Raw genomic sequence first — 26,440 nt, 5'->3', positions numbered from 1 at the left:
TTTTTATTTTTCACCAATATTTACCACAGACTCTGACCAGAGAAACAAACATCAAGGTCAGGGAATTGAACACAATGCTCATCACTGACTTTCCATAAGAAGAGTGCAACTATCATCACTCTGTTGAAGAGCACGCAGAGAATTGTTACAATCTATGACAGGACATCCGTATGTGAGCAGAGAACTTAATCCCTCTTCCAAAATATTATACTTCTGTTTCCCAGGCCATTATACTTCTTAGTTAAATGAAAACATTTATGCAGAAATGTAGCATGTTGAGTCAGAACAAAAGATATCATACCTCTGACGGGGATAGAAATTTGGAAGCATAGTTCGTCCAATGTCCATGGTGTTTGCTCCCTCACTTACTAAAATGCAGTCCTTGGGTATCAGTTCTCTGATGTGATGAAAGGCTGTATAATAATTCATAGGCAGAGATTTCTGTGATGCTAATCCCTTAAAAAGAAAAGATACTGGTAACTCCCATGGATAGAATTTAGGGTGCAAATCAGAGACACATAAATAATAATGATGGAAATAAAATACACTCTGCTGGGGAAGGCTGGAGTATTTGGTTTTTCAGGCACTACATCAAGGTCACTCCTTTTGTATCTATCCTGGGGACACAACATCACAGGCTCAACAAGCTCAGCAGCCCTTCAGTGGCCTATCATTAGCAGAAGCTATTTAAACTCAGTTTAACCAAAGAGGCTCATGAAATTTTTCTGCACCAGGTGTGACTATTGACAGCCCTAAGTGAGCTGTCATCTGTGTGCTGGGAGACAATTCAAAAGAGCAATCTTCTAAAATGACTTTATTTTAGATCCCAGTCTTGGGAACATGCATCTGAAATTGCAGAATATCAATCACACAAAGTTAGGTATATACCAAGCATCTGTGGTCTCTTGGCCTTAACAGCTACTTGCTTTTAACAAAGATTAAACCTAGACCAGCACTGCTAATCTGCACAATTACAAACAATGATTACAATCAGAAGAAAGCTAGGAATGTGTCTTCACCTAAGCCAGTTTCCACTTGGAGTACCTGTCCATTGCTTAAAAGCCACTGTCCATAATACAGCAGCTCTGGCTGTGGTCTTCTACTAATGGCTTTAAGAATCCAATCCCAAAGTGTAATGATTTCTACACAGCTTGAATTTATACAAAATCATAGAATACTTACCCTATAATGTTTACAGTTCCTAAGCATAAGAAGAGTAAGCCTGTACCAGAATGGTACAAATTTTCAAAGTCTGGGTGACTTAACTGAGAAATAACTGAGGAAGCTGGATATAGACCAGTTACAAAAATGACAATTTATCAGTGCCTGTTATAGCGAGAAACCTTTTAATTTCTTTAATGTCATGCTACCTTCGATCTTTCCTCATTGTTCTTGATTTTCCCTCTTAGCTTCTGCCACCACTCTGAATCAGAAGGGTACTTCCATGATCTTTTGTTGAATTCTTCTAAGAGCTGGAACAATATTGAAATGTTGTAAAGGGGTCTTTCAACATGTTTAAAAGACAACAAAAGTATCAATAAAAACATTATCAAGAACCAGCCCAGAACAATCACAGTAACGCTAAGCAGAATCTTTAACATAAAATTTGAGAATAGGCTGGATATACAATACAAATATACTGCCTGAAAAATGGTTTTCCTTGAACAGTTAGGATTTTTTTTTCTTTTATTTTTAACTGGCAAATTACATCACATGAATTAGAGGAAATTGAGGTCAAAACCAGAGGACACGGGACATTACGTTACCTGCTCAGTCACAGTGTTTATGTCTCCTAATAAAGTTGCAGCTGGCCTTACATTATTCCCCAGCTCTTCTGCACAAATATCAATCTGTATTTCAAAGAGAAAAACAACCATTAACTCAAGGATATTAACCAGAATTTTTTTTTCAGTTTAAGTGAGGGACATGCCTTAACATACATAGATGTCTAACATTGTCTTCATACCCTGTTTTGGCTGTACAGGTAACTTCCTTTGTCTTTCCTTGACATGACATCAGGAAACCCTTTATACAAAGTAAATCCCTATGGTACATACCTATTTTATTGAAAAGTCATATATATCCTTAAAGTTGACTGCTTGCTTCTTTCAAACTCCTGCAGACACTGTAGAACTTTATTACAGCATCGTATGTGAGCTAAAAATCTAGGTTCAGGTATACCTATACAAAGCAGCAATTTTCTCACTGAGAGAACTGTGTGTATACTACTTGACAGTAAGAACTTAGTTAGCATGAAGAAACTGAAAAGTAAGTTGCAACTACTGAAGCAAATCTGTCAGTGATGCATGAGCCCTCTAAGGTTACATAAACTGTTATTTTTGACCAGGTCACACAGACAATGAAGTGACTTAGTGTTTTAATACTAATCTCTGATAGTGAAAAAAATTAAGCGAGATGAAAAAATGTTATCTTTAAATTTTTTAGGAAGAGGAAACATAAAATATGTATTATTTGTAAAAATAAGATTTGCAAAAATAATGTGTATTTTTTAAAATTTAGCTTAAAAATTAATGCTATTAAGTCTGAAGTGAAGTTTGGAACTTTAGACTATGTTCCGGGTCAGTGTAAGCAGGACAGCCAATATGTTGGATCAACTACTACCATTTGATCACAGAGTTTTGGAGAGGAGATTTTAGGGACACAATTTAAAGACTTCTCTTTCTAAGAGCTGGCAGATTGTCAAATGCATCAATTAGTTAAACAGTCTTTCTTCCTTTTATTTCGTTGCTGAGTGACTGAGCTCTTACATTAAGACAGGATCTGAAAGCAGTTATTTTTCAAAAAAAAATCAGCAAAGAGAGCAGTATGAAAGATTCCACAATTTCAAAGACAGTTTTCTTTCAATCATAGAAATTCCAATGCTCCAAAGATCACAACAGTATTGTGAGTCTAACCCTGTATTAGTCAACTGCATAGATGTGTCTGCCCTCCTCATTACAGCAGCACCAAGCTCTTGATACTAGTAACAATGTTGTAAGCATTCTTAAAAAAAAAAGGAAGTAAAAACAATAATTAAAGATACCATAAGTATTTCTGGAGAATTACCATAACTATATGCATCATACTGCACTATCCATATGGCAGTAGTTGCCACATGAAATACATTACCAAAATATTTTACAATAATTGCTCTGGTCAATGCTAGAACAGAGAAGACTTCTATTAAGTGATAATAATTTTCCTGCTTACCTGAATAACCTTTACATCCTGTCGATACCTTGGTGGAAGACCAAAATGCAAAATCCAATTCAACCTTGCACCAAGCAAGATGATTACATCAGCATGCTGCAATGCCCTAATAAAGGGAAATGACAGAAGGAAGATAAGAAGGAATCACTATTACATTTAACAGTCTTTGCAAAATTAGAAACAACTGTAACCACCACAGCAAACCCCAGAATACACATAGAATTCTTCATTCCTCTAAGCTGCTTGCTTCACCCCAAAACCCTGTATCCTTTTATACAGGCAATCACCAAGCCATTCTAGAGTTAAGGAACTTAAGAAAATCAATTATTATTTTCCTATTATACTGTATATAGGAGAGGAATCATTACATTAGGAGATCAACAAGACGCTAGAATGATGCTGAGGTTAAAGCAAAAGATTCACTATTGTGCCACTGGCAACAGTGGGTGCCAAAATTAATACTGGTATGGGCCTCTCAGTTTAGTCTGCCATTAATTTACCTTTCAGATAGGCAGACAATATTTGGTATATTCTTTTATTCTCCATTCTTCCTAGCAGAATGCTTAACAGTGATAAAGCTAATATGCTCAGCAATGGACAGCATTTTACTTTCAGGGTATGTAAATGCTCCATCTGCAAACTGACTGTGCATATTCATACATAGTAGGGTTCTTAGAGTCCATTCACATTAATTTTGCCAAAAGCCAAAAAAAAAACCCTGTTAAAAATCTCTTTAAACATAGTCGTTCAGGGTAGTTTGAAATATCTTACTTTTCTTTATAAATAAAGTACAATTTAGTGATAGGGTATTGCACACACCAGACAGAGACAACAGCTGGCAAAACTTCAACTGCTACATGGGCAGTTCAAGCTTGTGTTTATGGTGTTAAAGTAAAAAGAAGGAGTTTGCCTAGTGCACAAAGTTAAATGTTTAACATAAACTGTTTGCCAGCTCTGTTTTATATTACACAATACACACTAGCAACATTAATACATCTACTTGCCATAGGTTTCATAGCTACAGAATATATCTCAAAGTATCTTCCTGGTCAGTATTCTAAAGTGATCCACTCAAATCTGTTGTCCCTTTTCCAGCAGGATCTCCAGTGCTTTACAGTGGGGGCAAAACACAGTTGAAAAAATTTTTGTGGTATGAATGTTCTCTTCCCTGGCATCTGTAGCCCACCAAAATTCCTAGTTGTTTCTCATCTGTTAGGATTAGAAGCCTTGCTTTATATTTACATTGATCTTGCTGCAGCTACACAATTTGGATGGTTATCAGGAACTACTCCTTTTGCCATTGGTGTAGGCAAAAAAGGCAGTCCACAAAGGTCCACCAACTTTCTGATGTTGTTTTCAGCACGTGAATAAGCAGCACCTGAATGAAATAAAAGAGACTGCTTAATACTAGAGAAACCAACTGTATTTGCTTGCACTTCAATTAAGTTGATTACATTATGGCAGAAAGAGTACTGTTTCCCATTATGAAATCTGCCTGTAACTTTTCATTCTGAAGAACTCAAAACGTAACATGCCAAACCACAGATATCTGCAGATAAAATTTCACATATTTTTAACAAAAAGTTTTGTTTGCTTGGTTTTCTTGTAAGACTTCAGCAGAACTCTCTTATCAATTTTTATGAAGCAGGGCAGGGAAAAAGAGGAGATCTTGTTTATTCAAAATGACAATTATCTAGTGAGTGAAATTTGGTATTATGGGACACAGAGACTTCTGCAGCAGCAACACGAGATGACCTTTATGTTGTGCCATGTCATTTCTTGCTTACTCCTTGCTCCATAACAACCTGCCCAAAGACTCTACTACAAGCCTTTAGTGAAAAGAGAGAAGTACAAACAAGTCCTTGCAAAGGTATGTATTTGTGCACACATTTTCTGTGATGCTGCAGCAGTACATGGCTGCTGAATTAAGCTTGCCCAGGCAACCTGGATAAACTGACTGGTCCTTGTGCAATGGCTTGAGTCTATGAGTCTTAAATCCTGAAAAATATACTTTTGCAAATCTTTCAAAAAAAATTCTGCTAACAACAATATATAGCACAAAGTCCAGGTACATTTGTTGAGTAAATTCTCAATTGCTGACATAGACAAAACACTCTTTTTTTGAGGTTTCCACCTTTCACTTTCAAATAACACCCTTTTCTTCCTGTGTATCCAGCCAGAGAGAAAAAAAACCATCCCATAATCTCTTCTGATCTACCTTCTGTTTTCAATTTCATTACCTAATCAATCATAAGGTCCATCTCATTTCAATCACTGCACTCCCCAAATAAACACAGACAGAGATCATTCCCCATATCTGCAGGAAAACAGCCTGGGTTAAATGAGCTGGTTATTTTAATTCTCTTCCTAGCTGACCTGTATCTTCAACAGAAACACCACTGCACTGGCTAACACTCCACAAGGAGGCATAAAAGAAGTGAACCAGCACAGAAAATAATTACCCCCCATCTCCAGGAATTGATTAGACTGGCAGAGTAAAAAGAAAAGTCCGTAAAACAGCAACAGCAGCAGCACCTGCTGTGTTGCTGTACATCCCTGCACAGGTAGGCTGGCACTTTCAGCAAGAACCAACAGAAAAATTATCTTTGATTACTCTGATTCTATGGCTATATATGCCAGAGCAGAGAATATAATTTCTTTAATAGAATTTAAACTGCTTGGGATTTTGGAAGTGATCCCTTGGTATTTGCTCTAGGATTAAAGAAAACAGTTATCTGATTTTTTTCTACATAAACTTGTATTTTACCAATTGATTTTTCTTTAAACTAGATAAAATATAAACCATTAAAGAACAGAAAAAAAATCTGAAACCAGAGCAGATTTTAACATTAAATTCCAAAGAATTTTGTGTTTTTACTACTGGTTGGTTAGTTGGTTTGGTAGACTAAAAAGAAGATGGGTAACACTTCTGGGGAAAAGCAATCACTGTTCTTGTCCTGAACATGCACAGTTCAAAACTACAACAAAGCATACTACCTTTGCCAATGATGAGCAGAGGCTGCTTGGAAAGAGCAATGACAGAGGCTGCTTTGGATACAGCAGAGTATTCAGCCATGCTGATGGGAGGTGGCGGGCAGCATTCCGTGTACCTGCAGCCAAGCAAAACAAAAGAGGCTCTTAAAAAAATTCAAAACAAGAAATGCTGAAAGACAAAACCTATTGTTTAACATAAAATTGCAGTTGCTATGCACCATGTTACAGCATTTATTAGAACAGGAAATATTTTTTTCAAAACAGCCATTGAAGTTTTCCCTCCTTGTCTCTTTAATCTTGTAGGTAGTTTTGTTTCAGAGATTTACAGAGTGACATCAATATATTACCATATTAACTCATTCTTTTTTGCACATTTCATTACGAACTGTAATCTGTATGTTATGATGGAATATTAGAGGATGTATTTTCTTGTTTTAGGAAAGAAATTGACCTATAAATGAATTTTCTTTTGTTCAGTGACTTGAAAAATAATGAACATAATCTTTACGCACTTGACAGAGCTCTTAGGCACCTGAAGATTCACAAAATCCCCGGGTATGTCAATATAGCAGGAACCTGGACGACCATACATACTGGTTCTTACAGCCTAGAAAACATACAATCACAGCTTTAATCACTGTTTGACAGGATTTTAAAAATATTTCTATTCAAAAAAGCAAGACAACTCTGCTGTAGGCAGACAAGGTGTTCAGTTTCATTTTGCTGATTCATCATAGTGGAAGCTTCCATGGATTTATACCAAGAAAATAAAGTTTTGACAGCTATTTATACTTTCTCTTATATACCAGCTGGTTCCTTTCAGCAGATGTACAGTATTAGACTCTAAATTCTTTGTTTAATCTGCAATGAAACAATGGCTTTGTCAGCTGATATGTTTGGAAAGACAAAATTAAATATTCATGCTGAATTCTACTTAAAGTAGCACAAACAGAGTAAGACTAAGATAACCAATGCCTCCATTTTCTATTACTTTTGATTCCAGTTCTTCTATTGCAGGTAGATGTCTGCTGAATTTGCACTTCTGGAAACAGTATGATGGTATGCAGAATTTAGGCTGACATGGCTGAAGGGCTGCTACAGCAGTACCAAGAGACTTCTCTAATCCTCTCTGAAGCACTGAGATAAGAATGTGTTTTTTCTCACTCTCAAAAAAACCCAACAGAACAACAACCAAACTCAACCCCCAAACACAACCATCTCCACTGCCCCCCTCCAAATCTCCTTCACATGACAATGGTAAAACAGCTGAAGCATTACATTTCTAGTTATTGCATCTCTCCCTAAAAGCATTTATTTCATAAAAATTTTCCAACTCTATCTGAAGCTAACAAAAATCACTGCAGGGATCAGTAAGCATCTGATTGGACTAGGATCTATTTCTAGCCTACACCACAGCACTGTTCATAAGGCAGAACCTCCCCAGTCGTTAATTTATTCAATCACCCATCACCTCCTTTCTGCCAGAGCAAATTACTTAGAATAAAAACTATACAAAAATAAACCCTCAAAATCTAAACAGGAGACAGTTACCTGATGTTCTGTTGTTTATTTTGTATTTTTTCATACCTTTTCAATAACAGCAGGAATAACTTGCAGGCTGCTTGGGCGGACGGACAGCTTGTTGTACAGCCTGCCAGCTTCAACCTGAATCAAGGCAAATAACCATTGTATTGATTTATCCAAGTAATTTTCTAATTTCCACATGAATAAAATGAAAGAAATGCCAGATGAAAACCAACGAGGTGGAAACTTCCCCATAGAAAAATACAGTAGCAGCTGGTGAAAATGGTCAAAACCATACTCATTCCTCCAAGTGCTTAAGTTTTTTGGCTTTTTTTTTTCCTTCCCCCATAAACTGGTTTATTTTCTTGGACATTTTGCTTTTGTCCAGACCAAACAAAGGTAATTTATACTAGCTGAAAACCTAAAACAGAGTATGAATTCCAACACAAAGGCAATCTGCTGTATTTACACAGTGTCAATTTTAAACCAGTAGATGGAGCAAATCAACAGCATTATAAGATCTGCTAGGAAATGTTAGTGTTCAGGATTGTTTTTCCTACAATAACGAAGAAACGAGAATTTTTTAACTGAAACCTTCCTGTAGAAAGCTCTATGTCTGTGTACCTGGGGGAATTCTTGGAAAGCTCCCATGGTTTCCTGATTTCTGTCAGAAGAACCACCAATAACAATCAAAGGCCTAGAAAAGTATATTAAAAATCAAACAAAAATCCCCATAAGTATACATATATATATACACACACATATATATAAATATAGCATCTCCAGATCTGTACTAGAATACATACAGAATACAGAAATGGATTCTAAATATCAGAGTGTTAGCCAGTAGCCTTCCCAGCAGCTTTTGGCTCACCAGTTTTGGGACAATCTGGTCATATTAAGTGACTTGGATCATAGAAGTTCTAAAACCAAATCCCATTGCAGGCAATTTACATTCAGGTTTGAAAATATGGGTGACATTGTGGTTTGAGGGAAAGATAACACCTAATAATAAGTTAAAAAGAATTGATTGGTCCAAAAAGTATTAAGATGTGTGTTTATAAAGGATATTGTAACATGCACAGACACTACAACTAAGAAACAATTTAGGATACAATTTTTCGAAAATATTATGTTTTCTTTGTATACAATTTGCAACACAGCAAAGTTAGCTGGCTGAGAGCACAACTCCCTGCATTTTATTTTTGGTAAAAAAACTCCAAATCCAAAAGAAACGGACAAAAAATTAACATGCCTGCAAGCAGTCCTGAACTTAAATCAGTTCATAGCTATGCGAGGAATGAGGCTTATACATTTCACAGGAGCACAGTTTTACTGTAATTTCCACAAAGTAGAATAAATAATTTTCCTACAGTAAATGAAAACCTGTCTTTTATTAAAATTGTAGGTCAAACTCCTTAAAATGCTAAGTGCTGAGTCAACAGGGGAAAGTTGTTTTATTAATCTTCTTATTCATCTGCCCTATATTGAAATATTTGGTCTATAGCTTTCTAGGCTTTTTCTCAAACAATTTCTCTTCAGATATGGCCTTATAGACTGCATTTATCTATACAATGTATCAAGTTGAAATATTAGCAGTGAGTTCCATGCATAATCCTAAATTTAATCACCCATATGACTTGGGGATATGTGTATCTAGATCTGAGCTTCATAACCAGGCCAATCCTCTGCCATACATGAAAAATCTCAGTTCTAATCCCCTGGAGCAGTGAAATGAGAACTTCAGGCTGCATCTTACCTCTAAGAAAAATCATTATGGAAAAACTCACTAGGTGACTGCTCTACACATTTTATTCTGCTTATACTCTCCCCTCAACAAAATGATTACCACTACCCAGACTGTTTGACAGTGACAAATATCCTCTGGTCCTCTCACTTGCCTTTTTCAAATTTATTTAAATATTTCAATGAACAACTACTTCTCAATAATGAAATACAATTACAAAACTGGTCTACTATTTAGAAAGCCAACTCCAACAGATATGTCTTGAAAACATTTAGTTTTGCACTTGGAGTTTTAAATAATTCTAACTAGAAATAAGTTTTTCCCTCAAGGAAATCATTGTACTACTGTCACAATATTGTAGACATTTTGAAGAGCAGTGCTTATAAAGCAAGGCAAAAAAAAACAGTGAGGCAGAGAGAATATTGACTATAATGAAACAAATAATGGTAAGTCTTATGGACTTGCAGGAGAAGAACTTCAGTAAACTGATAAAAAATTTAACTGCAATTTCAGCATGCTTGTTTACTCCAGATCTTACCAACTATCACACACTTGTCTTTGGAGTGTATTGTCACAGCCAGAATGAGGTACAAAATCTTGCTCAGAATGAGACAGGACAGGAGGCAGCATCATGGCAGGCAATTTTCAGCAGGAAGTATCAAGAGGTTTTACCCTTGAAAATGCAGTTTACCCTCAAAAATGTCTCCTGCAAATCCATAAGTAAATTACATGCACACTTCTTTCTTACGATCAAACTCCTGACTATTCAAAAGCAATGTTTTCCTATAATATTTTTTAGTTTAAGGTCAAATAGTGATAGCAAAACTTTAGTCAATAACTCATTTTATAAAAAAAGAATTTGAACACTAGAGGACTTTTTTTCAAAATGTCAGCCTTGATTTGTAGTGTTCCCATTACTGAGTTTCCCTCGTCCATCAGCCACTGCTAATTCAGTGTTCCAGTGCTCACACTGCTCTGGATCACATTCTGTTCTGTGAGCACATCTGCTTGGTATTGCTACAGCTTTTCCCAAAATACCTCAGTACAGCCTTCTGAACAGCTTTCAGTGGCAGACCAGACAAAGCTGCCACATCTCACTGAAGGCTTATAGGAGTAAATACTATCCCTCTGTACTTCATTTAATTCAATACTTAATTACTGCTCTAAATGTCTGCGTGGGGAGCAAAAAAGGATTTTAACAATGCAGTTGTCAATTCATTCACATATGAAATACAGTTATTCAAAGGCAGTATGAATTTAAATTTAGGAAACACCTTTAAGATGATCTCCATGATCATGAGAGCATTACAGGCATATATTGACTTCATTTTCAAACACATCCATACAACCAGCTATACTGGTAGACTTTCTAATATATACACAATGGGGTAGGACAAAACCAAGAATTTTATCCACGAGAAAAAATGTAACTAAATTAATTTGAAGGTTGATAAAGGAAGAATTCCTTTTTTCCCCTTTCACGTGGATAATGAGAAAATTAAAATACTAAATACTGTGGAGCTCAACATCTGAAACAAGTAACAACACACAATAATTGGAATTTTAAAGGAAAAATGCAGTTAAATTACCAGCAGTTAATGGTTGCATTTGCCATCCCACCAAGGGTGTGTAAGAAGCCTGGACCGGACACTACAAGACATACTCCTGGTCTACACAGAAAATACAAAAAGAAAACAAGAGGAAGAGAGAAAAGGAAAGTGAGCACAGGGAACACCAAATAAATAATCAACAAAAATTAGTAAGGTGATGAAATATAGAATATTAAAGTTTTATTAATGTCACCAAAATTCATGAATAGCTAGGAATTTGCACGAATGACTAAAGGTAGACAAGGAATTCACAAACTATGAAGCTGTATCAATCCAATTAGAAAAGCAAGTGAACAATTATGTGCCACCCACACAGAGGTGGGCAATATACACAGGCTTCTCCTGACACAGCTCTGACTTCTTCTATCACATTTGCTCTGCCATCTAATGTTTATATGCAATTTGGTAAACTTATGTTTGCAGTTTTCTCAACTGTACTTTATCAGGAGTTACCAATTAAGAAAGCTCACACTGGAAGAAGTCCATCTGATACAACACAAATTTTACTGAAACTTAATTCAGGTAGAAACACTTGCTATTCCAGGTGATGAGACAAAAAATGATAATTCTTAACTAGTGAGCATTTCTTAACAGCTTTGCACTCTCTTTACATACCTGCCAGTCAAATATCCAACAGCAGATGCAGCATAACAGGCCTGTTGAAAATATTGGAGTTAATGATACTATTATTATTACTACATTTAATGATATTTTGTACATAACTTTCAACAAAAATACTGAAAATAAGCAGGTACAGATTCTTCCCTGACTATAAGAGCTTAAATATAAGTAAAACTCCATTTCACCCTTCCCATTATTAGAAGCATCCATGAAGATTAATATGAAAAATCTCAAGACTCTTCTCCACTTCTCTCCACATTTCAGGCTCCTGTTGTCAAGATATTACATTAGGATTATTTGGGATTTGAAAAAGAAAAAAATCAACCAGATCAAAAAAATCCAACTAAAACCAAGGGGGAAAAAATAAATAGAACAAAACATTAAACTCTGCTTTCTACTGCCTTCAGGATGAACATGGAAGACAGACTTGCAAGGGAAAGACAACAAGCTGAAATGCAGCCATTCTGAATTGCATTTTAGAAATACTGTATTTCAGAAATCAAGCAAAAGGTTGAAATCTTACATTGGAGAGAATAATTAGATTAATTGGGATCATCTTTTATAAGCTGAGCTGCTGAAACACTTCTCACTCTGTTTTGGTACCACACATTTAAAGAAAAATTATGTTTTGAATAAAAATCACAAAAGTAACATCTATAATGTGTTGGCAGAGCTCATCAGCAGTATTATTGCAGGGTATGTTTTTAAGCTATTCCTGTAGTGATATTAAACATTTGGATATAAATTTCACCTGGTAAAATGACAGCATGTGATCAAGAAGTTTACAGGTGACAACAGAGCTCAAGAATTCATGTGTGACATTGCGCAGTCTCTCATATTTTTATATCCCTGTCTTGAAATCAGCAAGTTCTAACACTTAATGGAAAAAAACCTCAATTTGCAATATTTTGTAATTTTTTAAAGTAAGATTTAGAACCTGCCTCTTTCATTTTTAAACAGAGTGGAGATTTGATTTTAATTATAATTGAGTACCCTGGTGATAAGATGCCCACTTTGGTTCCAGCTGCCATTATTAAAGGGTTCTTTGAGCCCAATTCCCTTCACAGCTGCACCAACGCCAGCATATTACATGCTCACAACTAACTTAGGATACAAATATCTAGAGATTGCTTTGAATGTGTAGTGATAATTATTGTTAAAGATTAAGAACTAACATAAACAATGTGTTTTGTTAACAAATAAACATATAGTAAAGGCGGTGTTGAAGTTTAGAACTGAGCTGTGTTATCAGTCTTGTAAACAACTGCAACAGTCTCTAATTACCCAAGGAGAGATACAAAAAAAACATGACCTTGAGAAGTTGCAACACAGTTTTCAATGTTCAAAGGGCATGTGGGTGTCGGTGAGCTGCTTCTGGCAAACTTAAACTGTGTCAGAGGGCACAGGAGAACGCGTATGGGTATTGGTAGTGCTACTTTTAGCTTCATGCTTCCCTCAGGTGTTTCTATTCTGCACTTTAATAAGCTTTTCACAGAATTAATAAGGTTGGAAAAGACCTCCAAGATCACTGAGACAAGCCTGTGACCAATCACCATCTTGTCAACTGGACCATGGCACATCCAGTTGTTTTTGAACAACTCCAGGGATGGTGACTCCACCACTGTCCTGGGCAGAATAAGAACATAAGATGCCAACCAACAAGTACATTGCTTGATTGTTATCTCACCATGAGATTTTATTGTGTTTTAACTTGTTTATGGGCCCTATTTCCTATGAACACTACTAATTAAAATTTCATCACTTTTACAAAGAAATCCTTTTGCTACATCTGGCCTAGAAAGGAAGTAGAAACTCAACCTCTGGAAAAAAAAATCCCTAATTTTCCATATATCATATACAGCTGCCTTCACCAATAAAGGAGGCAGCTGTACACACATCCTCCACAGCCAGACCACACAACTGAGACATTTAAAAGTATGACGTATATATTGAGTATATCTTGAATATACTATATATAACCTTTCACCCTTTGCCCAGAAGCTACTCTATTATTCACTGAGGATAAAGAACAAACCAAAACTCACGACAAGATGCAGCTTCATTCATCCTTTTCAACTCCGCAAAGAAGAGAAATCCTGACATTTTGACCTTAAAACAGTCTTTGTGCTGTTTTTATTCTACTAACAAAAGCAGCTCATAATCAATCAGCAGAATGTTTTTGCTTCCTTCATCTATTAAATACTAATAAATAGAACAGCATCTTGTTTGGCAGTGCAAAGCAATCTTCTCTGTTAAAGAGACACATGAGGAAATTAATTTTAATCATGTTAGTAACCACAGCTAAAACTAGAATATTTGCTAAATGGCCTACAGGAACATAAAGATTGTGCTGAATTCCCAGTTCTTCAAAGACTCAAATACACCTTTTAAATATGTTTGTATATGTTTGCCTTTCTCATATGCTACAGATTTTCCACAGAGACATGCATTCCTCTACATTCTCACATTCCAATAGAACAATGTAAGGATTGGACAGCAAAAACATACAGCTCAAACCACCTGATTTAGAAGAAGTACTGTATCAAGACTGTGTTGAGGACTGGGACATAAGTTAAGGAAAACTGGCAACTGCTGTAGATCAGGTATGGAAAGTTGCCACCAATTCAGCAGCCAGCTCCCCAACTTGTGCAGCAGCCCTTCAAAACAACACATAACCCCAAGGTGATCTTCAACCTCAGATTACCAAAGAAACTACTGAGATTAAAGAGTTACTACTGGTGGGAAACCAAACAAATGCAGAACTAGCAGCATAGCACCAAAATGCTGAGGAGCTTGGCCCTTTAATTTCTGACACCTACACAATAAAGCTGAAATATACAAAAATAAGAGAGTCGAAGTATATGTTCATGGTTGATTTTGAGCACTTGGAAGCCTTATTACTTTCTATGGTTTGCTGCTCTGTGAGTTTTTAAAACACAGTTAAGGAAAAAAACCTAGAATTATTTAAATTGTCAGAAGAAGTTTATAAGTCAACAGGAAAACTTTCCTCTTTGGGCACTTAAGAACACCACAAAGGGAAAAAATAAGTAAAGGAGCAGGTAATAAAGTCCTAAAAAGAACTAAACTTGGAGTAAAAATGATATTATTGGGAAGGGTGTAGAAAGCTGCATAAAAACAAAAAACCATGAATGAGCATCTCAAACCTGACAGATCGTATCTGACAGTATATCACTTGAAGGAGATAACATATTTTTTTTGTTCTCCATCACATGCTGTCTTAAATTTTTTTTTTTCTCCTATCCTTGCTCCCTTATTGGACAATGGCATTTTTAAATGCAAGAAGATGCAATTCCCTTAATAGAAAAGGAGGGACCACTTTAAAATGGAAGTGGGGAAAGAAGGGCACAAAGAAACACTCAACCCAATGCACCAACGTTCTCCATCATTCCAAAATAACAGTGGCTGCTCCTGTATAGGTGCTTTAAAGGAAAATTCAGAGACCACATTCTTTCTAGTAAGAAAACTGGGTTTCATTCCATTGTAAAACAGTTAAGGAAAAGGTTGGTCCCACTACAGATATATACTTACAGCTTGCTCATTTCTCATTCCCACATATTTTATTCCAACTGCCTGGGCTGCAATTGCAATATCAGTGATCGGAATACCAACAATGCCAAACATGTATTCAATATTCTATAAAGAAAAAAGTTGAGAAAAGTCAGACTGTTTTTTCGCAAAAGACAGTTTTAATAAGTACATACCAAACACACATGCTAACTACCAGGCAATCTAAAACTAAAATGTAACATACATAGTCACAGAGAACCTCCCAGGTCACTGTGGAAACATCAGCTGATGTTTGCAGCTCAGCCCTCTGTGGTTGTGAAAGCCCTAGATTTTGGGAATCTACAAACTGGGGCAAGGGTTCAGTGCCTCAGTCAAGGTGTGTTTAGAGCTTTCCACTGAGCAATTCTTACCTGGGACATCCCTGCTATGTCACTTTCCTGATTGTCAGTGTGTCAGCTTCCTCTACTCTGAAAATGCCTCATGGCACCTTGTGCTTTCACACTTTCACAGAAAATTAACGGCAAAAAGCCCCCAAGAAATGGCTGGGAAAGCACCGTGCCCACAGAAACACAGAGATGGAGAAGACTACACTTGTATGGATTACAACTGAACTTCTTTTCCATGCTTCACAGGCCAAACGCAAAGTCTTCTCCCAAGACCCGTGCCAGCATCGCGCGTTTAGCGACAGCACAGAGTTTTGGTCGCTGTAGAGGAGGCGCAGGAGGCACAGCCAGCTGTCACGGGCAGAGCGGCACAGGAGCCCCGGCATCGCTTGGTGGTAACGGGGATGGCTGAGCTCGGGAATGGGGCAGGCCCGGGAACGGGACAGGCCCTCCAGAAGAAGGGAATCAGTGTCGGCCTGGGGAACGCCGCTCGGGGGCCGGGCCGCCCCCGGGGCTGTGCGGCGGAACCTCCCTCTCTCCCACAGAGCGGCGGGGCGAGCCCTTTCCGTCCGACCCCGGGAGAGCCGCGGTGCCGCTCGCCGTGAGTCCGGCCGCGCACATTCACTCGCTGCAGGCTATCCCGGCCGGCAGGCTGCCGGTCCCTGCCCCGCGCTCTTACTTGCGCCCTGAGGGCCTGGGCGATGAGCTGCGCCCCGCTGACCGCCTCGCCCTCCATGTCGGCCCCGCTGCCTCGGGTCCGCCGCACACCGGGAACGGCCTGGACCGGACCGGGACCCGGGGCGAAGGGCGCGTGGAGTGACTGACAGGCGGCTGGCCAATCAGACAGCAGAGGGGGCGGGCCCGAGGGACCCACCCCTGGCGCCGCTGGCGGGCGGCGCGGGGAGGAGACCTGGATAGCTTCCTATTGGCCAGCGCGGGCAGCCAATCAGAGGCCGCGAGGCGCAGGCCCTGCAGCGTGAGGCTCGCGGCGCGCGGGGTCCGGAGCGGGTCCCGGCCGGGTGTGCCCGGGGCCGGCCGGGAGCGAGCGAGGGAGGGACGGACGGACGGAGGGAGGGAGGGATCGCTGCAGGCCCGACAGCGGCCCAGGTGGCCTCCGTGAGCCGCAGGGCCGCGCGGTATCCGGGGCAGTCGCCCCGAGCGCTCCGGCTGTGTGGGGCTGGTCAGAGGCGGCGAGCGCGGAGCGGGGCAAAGTGCGGGGCCTGTGTGAGGCGCCGGTGCCCGGCGCTGGCGCGCACCAGGGGAAGCGCCGGAGGAGTGCGAGGCACAATCCCAAAATCCCGGCTGAGGGATGGCGCACGGCCCTCTGCCCGGCTCTGCCCATCGCGGGACGTGTCGCTGAAATGTCACACAGGTGACAGCATGTCCTCGTCTCACGGCCCGGCTTGTCCGTGCCACCGCCCGGTTTGTCCAGCCAAACCATTGATGATAGCAGCGCTCCATTCGCCCTCACTCGCCAAACAACAAAAAAACATGGATAACAAAACAGATGGCATCGATAGCAAAAACATAGATAACAAAACAGATGGCATAGATAGCAAAAACCTTCGCAAAGTCTACAGTTGGCATAGATAGCAAAAACCTTCACAAAGTCTACATTATAAAATACTGTAATATAATGCAGCAAATAAAAGTAGTAGACAGGAGGTATCAGTGGAAAACCTCTTGAATTTCACTATATGTATTTTTAAAATATCTTGTATAGTATATAGAAAAATGACAGCAACCTCACAATTCATGGTTATCATTCAAGCTAAAAAACATTTTATTTTTTCATAATTGAATATTTGCCTAGTAATCATTAGTGTTTATGTTATTATTATTACTGTTTATGTTGCTATTTATGTTACTATACTATATGTTGGGCATAGCTTAACTTGCATTTGCTATTAATCACTCAGGAGGACCCAGACTAGTGCTGTGCTACCTGTGTTATTTCAAGATTCTTCTGAATGTAAAAGGGTGAAGAAGGGTATGTGTTGCTTTTGTCTGTGTATACATCCAGGTGTGGTGACAGGTGACAGACTTCTAAGCTTCCAAAGTTGTTAAAAAGAGAGCGACTGGATGCTCTACTTCACAACACACTGAGATCAGATGGTTCTGAAAAGCTGAATAGGAAAACAGGCTGCAGTGTGACTGGGGAGAAAACTTGGCATCCAAACACCAGTCTTTTTACCCTTGTGGGGAACTATAGCTGGAATATTGTGACTGCATGACAGTAATACTGCTGTGAAATATTTATATTTGGCTGACATGATCCTGCTGAAGCTTGTCTGTCAGGCAAAAGACCACATAAATCACAAGAAAGGGACATAAAAAGAGATAAAATTGTAAAGCATTTCAGGTAACGAAAATTTAAAGTCATGGCTGAGGTGAGGTGACAGCTCTGTAGATTCTATGCAAATTAACTTCTCCTCAAGGAAACGATTTATGACATGGTGTGACATCTTCCAATTGTAAAAACATCCAGAGTGTGGCAGAGACATATTTGGAATGTCAACAGCCTAAGGGCTGAGTAAACCCTATTGGTGTCCTTATTTTGGCTGGAAAGTTTAATACACCCAAGCCCAGCCCTGGGGCTTGTCGTGGCCCTGTGTGTTAGAAGCAATCCATGAGAGAGCAGAGTCCTGTTGTTTAAGCTGTCAGACAGGGGAAAGGCTTTAGGGAGCACTCACACAAGCGCTCAGCAATCATCTGTAGGACTGGCAGTAATCACAACTCAGGGTTGGACTCAGAGGAATTATTTTAGTTATTTTAGTTGCCCCAGGTTCAGCCACATGAGGTTGTGTAGTTGCTTGTTCAGTGCTAACCCTCTTGTGCATCTAAATGAGTTAAAGATTCAGAGTAGTACTTAGGAGTGTTTATCCAGGAAAGAAACCACCAGGAAATGAAATGTGGTAGAAAAATAAGACCTCTCCAAGTGTGTTTGCAAAATGTAACATTTTGTAGAGGCTCATTACCTGTTATTTTTTTTATTAGTGTCTTTGGCTTTTAAAAAAGGCAAAGCAATTCCATCTCGTGATCTGAAACTCTCCAGCTTTTTCCATCACTAGTAATGATGAATTCTAATTACATCTTAGTTGACAACTTTATTAAGGAGCAGCTGACTAGAACCCATTCCTGCCCTAAATAGGCATTTTGGCTTTGAAGGGGTGACAAGAAATAGAAAAGAGAGTTTTGTCAGTGAAGTGCAGCACAGCTTGTTTATTTTCAGTATGTTCCTTAGCTGTGAGAGGTTTCTCACCCCTGAACTCCCTCCTCCTGCTACTGCTTTATATCTTCACATGTGCTTTGGTATTTCAGTTGCAAAACTGAGCTGCACAGGACAAGGAAGCCCCCTCCATTCTTGGCATGCATTGCCAAATCACCCCCCAAAAGTGCCAAAAGTTTTCCTCAACGTGGAGAATAGCAGTGATAGCTTGTCATACATCACTTTTCAAAACTGTTTACATAAATGCAGTAACTTTAATCCATCTGATTTCAGAGAGGCCAAGATTTTTTTTCTGTTTTCATCACACTTTAAATAAATTTTCCCTTGAAGGCATGTATATATGGACACATTGGCTAATTAAAGCTCAAGGAAATAGAAATATCTAATTGAGCTTAGCAGCATTGAACAGCTAAGTTACTCCTTTACCCTTAGAAGTGTTACTATTACATGATGAGACCTTTTGGTTGAGCAAACAATTATTCTGCCTACCACTGGCACCAAGGTTATAACTTTGCTGTCCTACATAATGCTTTTTCCATTTGCTCATTGTTAGGTACTAAGCAGTTGGTGTTTAGGGAAAAAAAGCAGTATTGAGGATTGTTATTAGCTGCTTTTCATCCTGGAATTCAAACAAAGAGATATTTTCAGTTAACTTGCCATAGACTTTCTTTTTTTTTTAGATACAAAGCTACATTTAACAGAACATGAATAAAAATAAGACTGTGATTAGTTTAGAACTGATCTTTTTTTCCTGGTGAGCTTTAGAGAAGTCTCTTCATGCATATGTCTGTCAGTCTTTATTTGCTTTGGAAAAATTCAGGGAGCTGTAGATCACAAAGACTGAAGGGCACTAAGAGTGTTTTGGAACTTTATTTTTTTTGGATACAAGTTCCTAGAGAGCAAATACAATTAAAAAATCAGTAACTGAACTTAGAGCTATCAATATATAGTACCAGTAATCTCTCCTGCACGCTCTTTCGACTTCACTGATATTAGAGATTTAATTGCTTAATGATACTAGTAACACTGTGGTGACAAACACAGAATTCTCATGTTGTGAGAATAATTCTGAATAAAAAGGCATTTCTATGGTCTTTCTGAAGTGTTGCACAACCATTGACTGTGTCAGTCCTTGTTCTAAGTCCTTTCCTAACTTGGGAAGTCAAAAGGTTACATGGGGAGCCCATATTGCAGAGTGCCCCAGCCTTCTAGACTCAATAATGCTTCATTTTTTCCTAAGACAAGCTAACTAATGCAAGTTTTCTCGATTTTGTATAGACTTTTTGATTTATTTTTGTTACTATGAAAGCATTCTTAAACTTACTTATCTGCGTTGTTGTGTGGGAGGAATGCAGATCTGAATTGCGCTCAACATTTTTATAAGTGTTCAAAAAAGCTGCACTGTAGGAGAAATATTTGCCTATTTTGTATGTGGAGTTAGAATACAGTGAATTCTGAATCCATTAGGAGAGGCATTTCATGATAGATGCAAAAGTATTATCTGGTGTAATTCTCTTGGCAATTTCAGTGTTGATAAAATAATTCCTATTTCTGCTTGACTGCTAAATACAGTCTCCAAGTAATTTTAGGAAATGCTACTTTCAAATACATCTCCCATCACTGAATGGGGGAGGAACTGCAAATTTGTGAGCCGCTTTAAACTTTTCTCAAAGATGTTTTGATATATGGTGAAATAATCTATAAATGAATGTTAATTATAAAGGGAAGCCAAGCAAGGAGATCACTAGAACTACATATGAAGCTTAAATGCTTTTGAACAGGACACAGTTGCTTAAAGCAGCAGTGTAGATGGATTCAAGGTTTAGAAACAACATGCGCGTGTCACCCAGGAACCTAGAGGCACCGTACTGCTGAGAGCCTCAGTTACCTTCCACACTTAATTGTAAATTTAAATTCCTGGCATGATACTTTTCTCAAGCTCCCCCACGCCACCTGTCTGGGATTTTTTCCTCTAGATTTATGGCATTCACCATGGTGGCGCTGTGCTGGAAGCTGCCCATCTGCTTTCTCTTCTGTCAAGTGGTCTCAGGAAGAGTGAGGAGGGAGGGGCACTACGTGGCGGCCGTGTACGAGCACGAGTCCATCCTGAGCCCAACCCCGGCGGCGCCGGTGGAGCGACGCGCAGCGCTGGAGCTCATGGGCAGGAACCTCGACATCTATGAGCAGCAAGTGCTTGCTGCTGCCCGGCAGGTATGCCCAGCTCCAGGCAGCACTTGTGTGTGCCCTGGGTATATATAGAGGAAGTGCTATTTGAAGATAATCCTTCACATTTGTGCTCCCAGGCAACTGAAGCCGTATTTATATCCATAACTATGGTCTGGGTTCTCAGACGATCTGACCTGCCAGCAGCTCTGAAAAAGAAGCAGGCCAATTAGCATCCCGCCTGACGGGCTATTCCAAGCTTGGAAAAACACGCCCATTGTTATTTAGTATAGGGAAATTAATTTTCTATTTTGGTCTGAATACCTAGCTCCTTTCTGTTTTCTTAAATGGAAGGGTTTCCTTGAAAGTTTGTCTTGCTGGCAGCTGTCTTGGATTTGGTTTTATTCCAGTGCTCTCAATGGAAATTCCTGAATGTTTCTAAAAACTGTAGAAGTCAAATGCTTTGGAAATGAATGTTCTGCTTTTAACAACTTTGTGGAACTAAAATTTTCCATTCCTTTCTCCCTCCCACCACGGAATGGTTCTCAGTCTAAATATATTTAGAGGAGAGAGACTAGTATTGCCAGCTGTTCTTAGGCACAGCCCTCTTTCCCCCCTCCCAAGAAAATCCAAGCTGGTTCTAGTCACAGGAAGCAAGTGTTACTGGCCCTACACAGAGAAGATCTGACAGAATTTTCAGAGATCTGTTGTTCTGGGGGAGAATAATTTTTATATCATTTGAAAACATGATTTTTTTTTTTGAGAAGTTCAGGTAATTGGGCAGAAACATAATAGCAATTTTTATGCAGCCCTGCACCCAAGACACAAAATTATCCCAAAGCCATCACACAGATAACACCTTTGAGCTGACTTTTGAACACTAACAGGAAATTGAGTGACTGGTGCTGTGTCTGATTTAAGAAGAATCCACCTAATTTTTAGGAACAATTCAGATCTCCCTGAATTTTAGGCAGAGACTCTGGCATGGCTACATTTCTACCAGACTGTGCACTGCTTCCACAGTGATGCTGTTTTTGAAATCAACACTCCCTGTCCAACCCTATATTATAATGGGATTTAGAGATACCTCTTCATGCATGTGTCTGTCAGTCTGTATTTGCTTTGGAAAAATTCAGGCAGCTCTAGATCACCCAATACCTAATTAATTAAGTGATGCTGCACCTTTGACAAAGTGTATCTGCAAATAGAGTAATTCTGATTAAAAAATGAAGACAAGTTTTAACATCATCAGTCTTTAACCTGAATGATGACATTCTCATAACTTGTGTGAAGGCAGGAAATTGGATGCAGTATGCTCTTATTTGCATGCCCTTAAAATAATGTCAAATGCATTATTTTTCAAGATAAAGGTATGTGTCAGATGAAACAAGTTTTCTTTATACACAGTTACACACCTACTAAGAAGCTGAAGAAAAGACATCTTCTAGCTATGCTATTGGCAAAACATAGTTGGGTTATCCTTAACTTTCTGTAGCTCTTTTTACCCATGAGATCCCCCCCAAAACGTCCCTTTGTTTTACATACAGGGGGCGCAGATCATTGTTTTTCCTGAAGATGGAATCCATGGCTTCAACTTCACCAGGAGCTCCATTTACCCTTACTTGGATTTCGTTCCGCATTCACGCTCTGGGAAGTGGAATCCCTGCAGAGAGCCCTATTTGTACAATGACACAGAGGTAAATGTAGGGGTGATGCCTGCACCCCTGGGGTGGGATAACTGAAGAAGTGGGAAGTAGTTCAAGTTGGTTTGCTTAGGGAAGTGAGCAAGAAGTTTAACAACTCCTAGTACCAGATTCTGTTTTCATGGATGCTCAAGCTCTGCTGGTTTCATTCTTAGCAGTGGAGGGTTTAGATCCATACGTGCAAGGAGATCAGTTGTGTATGAACCATCTGGATTTGTCATCTCCTCCTCCCCAACCTCTGAAATGGTAACTGCTCTCTTTTCAGATCCGTTCTGTGTGGTTTTAATTTGAACAACATTGTTTTATATAAAACAAGATAGTAGTATCTCCCCTTTTGGTGCATTCTTGTTATTTGGCTTTAATGACTTATTGACATCACAGCATTCTGACTCAGCAATCATTGTCAAATGATTAGCACAAGTAACAGGACTTACCTGCTAGAAGGTAATAGAAGTCACAGCTTGGCACAGACCAAGCATAATTACATAAGATATGACCTTGATGTTAGAAAAATAGCATTGCCACTGACTGTTCTGGACCTGAACTGAAAATAACCATGCTCAGTAAATACAGACTGCTAATTCTTCCAGTAATCAATATAATGAAAGAAATCATGCCTGTACCTAGTGAGCAGGATTTGTGGGCAAACATGAATCACAGTTATAAACAATGATCTGTGTGAATCTCTGTTACCTATGATCATGGCCAAGCAAGCAAGAGCTTAGTTTGCCATTCAGATGCTGTTTGGAGATTGCAGTAATGTCAGTCTTAGATACAGCACTCTGTGTTATGGAAGAAATATTCCATTAATACCGTGGTCTGCAACATTTTCTGTTTCTTTGCTGTAATATGCAAGGTCTGTCCTCTGCTTCTCTAAGTAGTAGGTAGTAATTGCTTTTTAAAAATTTATAGTAAAAGCATCCAGGTGCTGATGATCATTATTAGACATTTGCTGTTCTAAAGGCACACACAGATCAGTTGTGCTGCCTCGGCAGAGTTTTCGGTTGACATACAGTGTTTTAAAGCCATTGGTGCTCCTAAAAGTCACAAGTTTCTAAGAATTAACACCCTTGGAATAGATTTATTTACTTACTTCCTTCTGAGGAAATAAAACTTACACAATTTTTTTCAGAGCTGTTTTAAAATAAACATCTGAAATAACTTTTTGCCTACAAAGCTACTGGTTCTAGTAGCTCTTGTCACAAAATCCTCAGTGCTTTTAAATTTTACATATATGGTTAAATGTGTTCAATTTTGAATTTCCAGAACAATATTAAATAAGTCCTAGGTGCTTTAGTAAAACTCCACCACATTCTGAAGCGCTCACATTTCTCCATGCTGTTCTGCAGGTCGTTCAGCGCCTGAGCTGCATGGCTCTGAAGAACAAGATATTCCTTGTGGCCAACCTGGGGAGCAAGCGGCCGTGCGAGCGCTCGGAGCCGCGGTGCCCGTCGGACGGGCGGTTCCAGTTCAACACCAACGTGGCGTTCGGCGCGGACGGCGCGCTGCTGGCCACGTACCGCAAACACAACCTGTACTTCGAGGACGCCTTCGACACCCCTGCAGAGCCGGACTATGCATTCTTTGACACCCCTTTTGCTGGCAAGTTTGGCATGTTCACTTGCTTTGATATACTCTTCTTTGAGCCTGCAGTGAACCTCATCAGACAATACAATTTGAAGCAGATTGTTTATCCAACTGCCTGGATGAACCAGCTCCCGCTTTTGTCTGCTGTAGAGTTCCAACAAGCTTTTTCAACTGCTTTCAATGTCAATATTTTAGCAGCCAACATCCACCACCCTACCTTGGGCATGACAGGGAGTGGCATATACACTCCAGTCAAATCATTCATCTATCACAACATGGAAAGTTATGGTGGCAAGCTCATAGTAGCAGAAATTCCTGTGATTACTGCAGATTATAAAACCAATTTAGAGAGCAATGAAAGATTTAGAGAGAACTTACATGACTCATGCAGGACTTTTACGAGCACCTCACTGGATGATGAAGTTTGCTTTAAGGAGCAAGAGACTCCTGGCAGAGTATCTGAAAAAGGAAAAGGAAAGGAACAGTCACCTCCTTCCTTTTATGCAGAAATGATGTATGACAACTTCACTTTTGTCCCGTTATGGGGAGAAAAAGGAGAGCTCCAGGTTTGTGCCAATAGCCTTTGTTGTTACTTAAACTATCAGAGAGCTGTTCTAACTGATGAATTATATGCTTTGGGAGTTTTTGATGGGCTCCACACAGTGCATGGCACATACTATGTCCAGGCCTGTGCCTTGGTGAAGTGTGGTGGTCTCAGCTTTAGCACGTGTGGACAGGAGGTCACGGATGCCACTGCTCTGATAGATTTTCAGCTGTGGGGAAATATGAGCACCCCTTACATCTTTCCTTTGCTGCTGACATCTGGTATTACCTTGGACTTTGCTGATCACATGGGCTGGAAAAACAACCACTATTTCCTCAGCAAAAATAGAACATCTGCTGGCCTCCTGACAGCTGCTCTCTATGGACGATGGTATGAAAAGGACTAGCACAGATACTTGACTGAGTCAGAAAACAACTGCCCATATGTTCAGAGTCTGTATCTTAACAGAAGTTGTTAAATATCCATATTTGCTAGAGGTTCAGGTGTGTTTGTCCCATCACTGCCTGATTAGGTCCCACATTTGAAATAATGGCTGTAAGTACAGTCTGTACCCTGGTAGCTTATGTCCTACCAGGAGTGAAAGAACTGCCTTGCAAAGGTAAAGGCTTGCTGTGATCTGGTGAGATGATTTATACCAGAAAATAACACTTCTCATTTCAACTGAATTTGTTCCTTTTAATTTAATCCTTTGGTTTTTGGGGGTCCTGCCTAGGAGTATGGAAATTAATAGAATGGAAAACTATTGCAAGAAAACAAAACCAAAAAACAAACAAACAAAAAAAAAAAGAAAAAAAAAGAAAGGGAAGGAGGACACAAATATTGTGCATAACATGGACAAGATCATGCAGGTATAGACACATGTAGCTTTTATGTGCTGAGGTTCTGATCTCCGGTTAGGGTGCCATGATTGGCTTTTTCCGTAAGAGTCAAAAACTTCCAGTTGAAATCATTACCATGGACTGGCCACTGGGGTATGTGTAATCCTGTTACACATTTAACTGAATGTTACACTTGTAAACATCTACAGAATAGCTAATCTGGGGAACAGGATGACTGTGAAAACCTAGACTTCAGCAAGACACAATTCATAGGAAATTATGTTCAAAGAAAACATCAGCCTTGAATATCAGTGGCCATGGTATGTACTGTTTGAGAATTTTAACTCCCCTCTTTAAAAGAGCAGTCATTTTAAGACTGTTTTGACTTTAAGGCATTTTACACGCTGTTCATGAATTTATTCAAGAGGAGTTATGAAAAGCACATAATAAGCTGTGGGACAGCAAGGATTTTGCATCAATGCTTCATGTGCCAGATGGCATGTTTGTGCTGCTGAGTAAAACACACCATTTTTTTCCAGAGCAATAACTAGATTAAGTGCTATAGCTGTTCTATTGCAATGAAGAAGCTGGGAAGAGAATATTCCAAGGTTATTAATTTGGGGTTACATTCAGACAAGTTAATGTATTCTCAAGCATTATAATTTTATGGGGTCTTATTGGCTACTATGACTTCATCTGGGTAATGGCTGTTGAGTAATGGAATAAACACAACTGTTCCTTTCGTGAGTCCTTGTGTT

General features: G+C 39.2%; 2 protein-coding genes across 8 annotated transcripts in view; one reads left to right on the top strand and one right to left on the bottom strand.

Annotated features, from left to right (window-relative positions):
- The window catches only part of HACL1 (2-hydroxyacyl-CoA lyase 1), a 20,938-nt gene extending 4,514 nt beyond the window's left edge, over positions 1-16,424 (bottom strand). The window contains exons 1-13 of the mRNA XM_084219488.1: positions 16,297-16,424; positions 15,256-15,360; positions 11,701-11,741; positions 11,065-11,145; positions 8,353-8,425; positions 7,792-7,869; positions 6,717-6,811; positions 6,208-6,320; positions 4,453-4,588; positions 3,211-3,316; positions 1,767-1,850; positions 1,371-1,472; positions 302-456 (exon numbers count right to left, since the gene is read on the bottom strand). Coding sequence (XP_084075614.1) covers positions 302-456; positions 1,371-1,472; positions 1,767-1,850; positions 3,211-3,316; positions 4,453-4,588; positions 6,208-6,320; positions 6,717-6,811; positions 7,792-7,869; positions 8,353-8,425; positions 11,065-11,145; positions 11,701-11,741; positions 15,256-15,360; positions 16,297-16,353 — 1,226 coding nt within the window. The 5' untranslated portion in view covers positions 16,354-16,424. The remainder of the gene's footprint in view (positions 1-301; positions 457-1,370; positions 1,473-1,766; positions 1,851-3,210; positions 3,317-4,452; positions 4,589-6,207; positions 6,321-6,716; positions 6,812-7,791; positions 7,870-8,352; positions 8,426-11,064; positions 11,146-11,700; positions 11,742-15,255; positions 15,361-16,296) is intronic.
- BTD (biotinidase) lies at positions 15,589-26,440 on the top strand. Of its 7 annotated transcripts, none has more exons than XM_084219502.1 (6): positions 15,589-15,610; positions 15,867-16,012; positions 17,537-17,607; positions 20,823-21,057; positions 22,557-22,706; positions 24,062-26,440. In XM_084219502.1, the coding sequence occupies exons 4-6, from the start codon at positions 20,827-20,829 to the stop codon at positions 25,247-25,249; spliced, it is 1,569 nt and encodes a 522-aa protein (XP_084075628.1). In that variant the 5' UTR covers positions 15,589-15,610; positions 15,867-16,012; positions 17,537-17,607; positions 20,823-20,826; the 3' UTR covers positions 25,250-26,440. The 7 variants fall into 7 exon arrangements, with proteins under 7 accessions (XP_084075628.1, XP_084075629.1, XP_084075630.1 ...); XM_084219503.1 differs by lacking the exon at positions 15,589-15,610 and adding an exon at positions 15,632-15,681; XM_084219504.1 differs by lacking the exon at positions 15,589-15,610 and having other exon boundaries at positions 15,660-16,009.

Source organism: Fringilla coelebs, assembly GCF_963513975.1.
Source record: "Fringilla coelebs genome assembly, chromosome: 1".
NCBI classification, from domain to species: Eukaryota; Metazoa; Chordata; class Aves; order Passeriformes; family Fringillidae; genus Fringilla; species Fringilla coelebs.
The sequence above is the reverse complement of the archived record's forward strand: the minus strand, read 5'-3'. Positions and strand labels throughout refer to the sequence as shown.